Source organism: Carlito syrichta, unplaced genomic scaffold, assembly GCF_000164805.1.
Source record: "Carlito syrichta isolate Samal-C Ts95f unplaced genomic scaffold, Tarsius_syrichta-2.0.1 Scaffold315592, whole genome shotgun sequence".
In the NCBI taxonomy this organism is placed as follows: Eukaryota; Metazoa; Chordata; class Mammalia; order Primates; family Tarsiidae; genus Carlito; species Carlito syrichta.
Window position 1 is genome coordinate 234,644 of NW_007259688.1, and position 6,796 is coordinate 241,439.

General features: G+C 40.8%; 1 protein-coding gene across 1 annotated transcript in view; it reads left to right on the forward strand.

The window, feature by feature from the left end:
* Nucleotides 1-6,796, forward strand: part of LOC103275615 (HEAT repeat-containing protein 5A) — a 64,902-nt gene that overhangs the window by 17,345 nt on the left and 40,761 nt on the right. Inside the window, exons 4-6 of the mRNA XM_008073012.2 lie at nt 516-695; nt 2,326-2,565; nt 5,412-5,593. Coding sequence (XP_008071203.2) covers nt 516-695; nt 2,326-2,565; nt 5,412-5,593 — 602 coding nt within the window. The remainder of the gene's footprint in view (nt 1-515; nt 696-2,325; nt 2,566-5,411; nt 5,594-6,796) is intronic.

The following is a 6,796-nucleotide window of genomic DNA, read 5'->3' on the forward strand; positions in this document are numbered from 1 at the left end:
TTTTTTTTTTTGAGTTGGAGTCTTGCTCTGTCACCTAGGCTAGAGTGCAGTGGCACACTCATGGCCACCACAGTCTTGACCTGCTGTGCTCAGGTGATCCTTCTGCCTCAGCCTTCCACATAGCTGGAACTACAGGCATGTGCCACCACGCCCAGCTAATTGTTTTGATTTATTGTAGAGACAAGGTCTTGCCAAGTTTTCCAGGCTGGTCTGGAACCCCTGGGCTCAGGTAATCCTCTTGCCTCCGCCTCCCAAAGTACTGGGATTACAGGCTTGAGCCACCTTGCCTAGCCAAGACTTCTCTTTCAATAACACTACATAAAACTTAGCTTTATGAGATCATAAATTATTCCAGACTTCAATTGTGAACTAAAATGAACCTCAGGAGATTAAGGCACAATATTTGAGCTAGTTCTATTTGTATCTACTGTTTTAATAACAACTGAATATGTGTGCTTCTCATATGGCAGTTTTGTTTTCTGTATTGCTTAGATCATTGATTTTCTTCTTGTCAGATGTTAACATCAGAGAAGTTGGCCTTGAAGGGGCATTATTGACCCTACTAGACAAAGAAACAGATCATATACTATGCCATGATATCAAAGAGACTTTAAATCATATGCTCACATCTATGGCAGTGGAAAAACTCTCCCTTTGGTTAAAGCTTTGTAAAGATGTACTTGCTGCATCAGCTGGTAAGTATTGATTATTCTCAATTAAAAGAACAAAATTGATATTTTAAAATTTAATATAAAATTATTTACCACTGAGAATTAATCAGTCTTGTCTGAATATTTGGATGATGATTGTCTGGCTGTTGCTTTCTTCAAATGAAGTTTCTAGTGTTTAGAATTCTCTTTAACTTGAGCAATACAAATCCAACACTTAAGTTTACTTTTTTCTCCTTTGATTGTCTTAGATGACTTTCCTATATAAAACAAACTAAAGAATAGAGTGATTACTTGTGCTATAAAAGGTGTGACTTAATTTATCATTTCTTGTCATACCTATAATAAATATTTGAGGGATTACCTCAAATTAATAAAAAATTAACCAAAACGATAACATTTTGAGCAAGCAAGTTTCTTCATACATAATAATACTAATTTCAAATAGCATTGAAAATAGTGTTATTGCCCAAATATATTTTTTAGTACAAGATCGTTGTCAGTGAGAAAATATATTTGAATCTTTGAAATTTGTATCCTAGGCCAGGCGCAGTGGCTCAAGCCTATAATCCCAGGACTTTGGGAGGCCGAGGTGAGAGGATTGCCTGAGACCAGGGGTTTGAGACTATCCAGGGCAACTTGGCAAGACCTCATCTCTACAATAAATCAAAAAATTAGCCAGGTGTGGTGGCTCGTGCGTGTAGTTCCAGCTACTTGAAAGGCTGAGGCAGAAGCATCACCTGACCCTAGTAGGTCAAAGCTGTGGTGGCCATGATTTTGCCACTGCACTCCAGCCTGGACAATGGAGTGAGACTCCAACTCAAAAAAAAAAAGAAACAAATTTGTATCCTTGGGGTAGGAGAGAAAATAAATGAGGAAAAGAAAAGCTAGAAACCAATTCTTTTCTAAGAACTGTACATAATTTATGTGACTTAATCCTTTAACCCATCCTATAAATAGGTGGCATTATTCCATTTTATAGAAGAGAAAACAGGGTTGGAGAGCTTATGTCCAAAGACATACACAGGTAGATTCAGCCCTTAGCTTGTATAACTTTAAAATCCATGAGCTTTCCACTGTGTTGCAGTAGCTCCCCACTCAGTTACTCAAGCCTTAAAATTTAGTGTAGCTCTTACCTCTTAAGTTGTGTGACAGTAAAAAAGTTACCATAAAATTTCTGAAATTTGTTATATTCTCCTCTCTTTGCCTTGATTCCCTTTTTTTATTTTTTTTTTTGAGTTGGTGTCTTACTCTGTCGCCCAGACTGGAGTGCAGTGGCCGCTCCCAGCCACCGCAGCCTCGACCTGCTGGGCTCCGGCGATCCTTCCGCCTCAGCCTTCCGAGTAGCCGGAATTACAGGCATGCACTACCACGGCCGGCTGATTTTTTGATTTATTGTAGAGATGAGGTCTCGCTGCCCAGGCGGGTCTCGAATCCACGGGCTCAGGCAATCCACTCACCTCAGCCTCCCAAAGGTGCGGGATTACAGGCTGAGCCACCAAGCCTGGCTATCTGTGGTTATTATATCTAACTACTTGATGCTATTTTTTTAAATGTGTAATTGGTCACCAGTAATTCTAGTCTAAATTTGAAGTCATAAGTATATAAATATATCTTTCAGCTGATTATGATGACATGTATTCTCCCTTGGCAAAAGATTTTACAACTGTAGCTTGTGTGGATACGATGCAAGAGGAAGAAGGAGATAAAGGGGATGATGCCTCAGTCCTGACAACCAGAAATGATGAAAAATTCCATCCTTTTACCAACCCCCGGTGGGCGACTAGAGTCTTTGCTGCCGAGTGTGTCTGTAGGATAATTAACCAGTGTGAGAATGCGAACATCGCACATTTTGACATTGCTTTAGCACAAGAAATGAAAAAAAGGGATTCAAGAAGTAAGTGACATAGTAATGAAAAGACCAAATGATAATATGTAAAAATGCTGTCTGCTTATGGTCTTAATATTCGTTTTTCAAATGAAAATAAAGGTTGTTGTATTCTTCCAAATCAATTAGGAAACTTGATTACAGTATTTATATAGGCTATGGCATTAGTACTCTTTTAATGCTTAAACACGTTTTTAATGATTGAACTTCTTAAACTGGCATTCAATTTTTTCTTTTTTTTTTTTTTGAGTTGGAGTCTCACTCTGTCACCCAGACTGGAGTGCAGTGGCCGCTCCCGGCCACCGCAGCCTCAACCTACCGGGCTCCGGCGATCCTTCCGCCTCAGCCTTCCAAGTAGCCAGAATTACAGGCATGCGCTACCACGCCCGGCTGATTTTTGATTTATTGTAGAGATGAGGTCTCGCTGCCCAGGCGGGTCTCGAACCCACGGGCTCAGGCAATCCACTCACCTCAGCCTCCCAAAGGCGCGGGATTACAGGCTGAGCCACCGAGCCCAGCTAATTGGCATTCATTTTAATAGGCATGTGCAGTGAGTTACGTTTATAGAGAATAATTAGTTCTTGGGAAATAGTATGTATATTAGCTAGTTCTCAAAAATTATTTTTCTGGTTTATAACATACCAGTTTTTGCTTATAGATTATTTTGATGTCATGGATATTACCTAGAAAACATTTGAGCTGTGCTGGGCGCAGTGACTCATGCCTATAATCACAGCACTCTGGGAGGCTGAGGTGAGAGGATTGCCTGAACCCAGGGGTTTTTGACCAGCCTGGGCAACTTGGTGAGACCTCATCTCTACAATAAATCAAGAAAAATTAGCTGGATGTACTGGTACGCGCTCAGGCTTATAGTTCCACTGTTTGGAAGTCTGAGGTGGAAGAATTGCCTGGGCCCAGCAGGTCAAGGCTGCAGTGCCCGTGAGCATGCCACTACACTCCAACCTGGGTGACAGAGTGACACTCCAACTCAAAAAGGAAAAAAAAAACATTTGAGCCTATCTTAATGTAAAAAACCTGATTGTGGGACAATTTTGGCCTTTTATGGTTCAGTTTTATTCTTTTTACCTACTTATGTTTGTATAGTTTGATCGATATCTAGTTTTTCTCTTTTTTTTTGTAGAGATAGGAGTCTCCCTATGTTGCTCAGGCTAGTGTCAAACTCCTGGGCTCAAGCGATCCTCCCACCTCTATCTCTGTAAGTGTTGGGATTATAGGCATGCACCTCTGTTCCCAGCCAATGTGAACTTTTTCAAATATACTTAACGACATATGTTCAAAGACACAATGCATATTTCTTTACCAGGCAAAAGAATTATAAAGCAAAATGCTGCTATTAGTTTAATGATTTTTTTTTTTTGAGTTGGAGTCTCACTCTGTTGCCCAGGCTAGAGTATGGTGGCATGCTCACAGCCACCACAGCCTCGACTTGCTGGGCTCAGGTGATACTTGCCCCTCAGCTTTTCAAGTAGCTGGAACTACAGGCATGTACAACTACACCCGGCTAATTTTTTGATTTATTGTAGAGACAAGGATTCACTAAGTTGCCCAGGCTGGTCTTGAACTCATGGGTTCAGGCAATCCTCTTGCCGCCATCTCCCAAAGTGCTAGGATTACAGGTGTGAGCCACCGTGCCCGGCTGGAATTTGTTGTTATTATTGAGTCTCTTATTTGTGATGAGCAGTGTGCTAGATACTTATAGGTATAAAATAAGGATGTTATAACCATTCATTCATAGATGTTCTGTGCTCCCAGTTAAAAGTGTAGTTGGCTCTAAGATCTTTCAGTTTCTTTAGCACGAGCTATAACTCTAATCTCCTCAAATATATCTAGGTATAGGCTAGTTGTACCCCTAAACATTTTATTATTGGAACATGGTTAAATGATTTTCCTAACATCTCTTCCAAGGAGAATTATTATATCAAAGAATAGTTTGTAGAAATGAAAGAAATTCTCCTTGATCATTTCTATAGCTAGAAATGTTTTTATACCTCCATCATTTGTTTTTTCTTTTGTTTTGTTTTGTTTTTTGAGTTGGCATCTCACTCTGTTGCCCAGGCTGGAGTGCAGTGGCACGCTCATGGTCACCACAGATGGTGACCTGATGGGCCCAGATGATCCTTCCGCCTCAGCCTTCCAAGTAGCTAGAACTACAGGCATGCGTCACCACGCCCTACTACTTTTTTGATTTATTGTAGAGATGAGGTCTCACTAAGTTGCCCAGGCTGTTTTTGAACCCTTGGGCTCAGCCAGTCCTCTCACCTTGGCCTCCCAAAGTGCTGGGATTATAGGTATGAGCCACTGCGCCTGGCCATCATTTGTATTTTTGGCAAGACATGCAAAAATAAGGTACTCTAGTTCATATAAAGAGCCACGTAAAACTTTCTTTTGAGGGAACATTCCGGTCTCTTGGCTTCAACTTGACATTGAGATAATAAATTACCGCCTAATTTATCAAAGGCCAAAATCTCCTAAGTTCCAACTAGTGTACTTTTATCAGAGTCTGAACAAAATTTTTATTGAGGATACTACTAGCACTCTTAAAGGATGCCTAATTCTGCCTTTGGTTTTTGAATAGCTGTGTATAATTATTTGCTTTAGGACAGTTTTGTGTGTGTGTGTTTGCAGTGTGCATTAAATCCAGCTTTAAAATCTGTATTTAACAGTCAGCAAAATGAAACAGAAAATAAAATCAGAGGTACATGAAAGAAAGACTGGATTATGAAATTAAAGGGGAAAAAATTATTACTAAACATAAATCTTAGTTTCAGCATTTTTTTCTTGATATTTAAAATTTTTTTTTCTCTTCCCTTCCAACATGTTTTTTAATCTTGTAGATGACTTCTTGGTGCTGCATCTTGCTGACTTAATTCGTATGGCTTTTATGGCTGCCACAGATCATAGTAACAAGCTCCGTCTTTCTGGCCTCGAAACACTGTTGGTTGTTATTCGGCGATTTGCAACTATTCCAGAACCAGAGTTTCCAGGTCATGTGATTCTGGAACAGTATCAAGCCAATGTAAGCATTTTCTGTTACAGAACTTTATTATTAAACATACGGACAAAAATTCTATGAAACTAATTGTTGGTGTGTCACTTCTTAATTCATAAGTGAGTATATATCTCTGCTGACATATCGCCAGTATAATTTGTATATAGAAAATGCATATGTTTCCAGCAGAAATATGACAATTAATATTTTATAAAGCTTCAAGTAAAAGTAAAGTGGGGCCAGGCTCACATCTGTAATCCCAGCACTTTGGGAGGCCAAGGTGGGAAGATTACTTGAGCCCAGGAGTTCAAGACCAGCCTAGGCAACATGGTGAGACCTCATCTCTACAAAAAAAAATTTTTTTTAATTAGCCAGGCATGGTGTTGCAAGCCTGTAACCCAGCTACTTGGGAGACTGAGTGAGAAGGATTGCCTTAGCCCAGAAGGTCAAGGCTGTGGTAAGCAGTGATTCTGTTACTGCACTCCAGCCTAAGCGAGAGAGTGAGACCTCAACTCAAATATATAACATACATACATACATAACAGCAAAGTAGTGTACAAAACAGATTTTTGGGACACAGCGGTACAGTTATAGTTTCAGCTACTCAAAAAATTAAGGCAAGAGCATAACTGGGCAACATGGTAAGACTACATCTTTACAATAAATCAAAAAATTAGCCAGATGTGAAATGACGCACACCTGTAGTCCCAGCTACTTAGAAGGCTGAGTCAGAAGGATCACCTGAGTCCAGTAAGTCGAGTCTGTGGTATCCATGATCATGCCACTGCACTCAAGCCTGGGCAACAGAGTGAGACTCTGACTCAAATCAAAACAAAAGTGGGCAAAGGACATTAACAGTCACTTCTCAAAGAATGACATACAAGCAGCCAACAAACACATGAAAAAATGTTCAGCCTCACTAATCCTCAGAGAAATGCAAATCAAAACTGCAGTGAAGCAGGGCTCGGTGGCTCAGCCTGTAATCCCGTGCCTTTGGGAGGCTGAGGTGAGTGGATTGCCTGAGTCCACAGGTCTGAGACCCGCCTGGGCAACTTGATGAGACCTCATCTCTACAATAAATCAAAAATGAGCCAGGCATCGGTAGCGCATGCCTGTAGTTCCAGCTACTCAGAAGGCTGAGGCCGAAGGATCGCCAGAGCGCAGCGGGTTGAGACTGCAGTGGCCGGGAGTGGCCACTGCACTCCAGTCTGGGGGACAGAGTGAGACTCC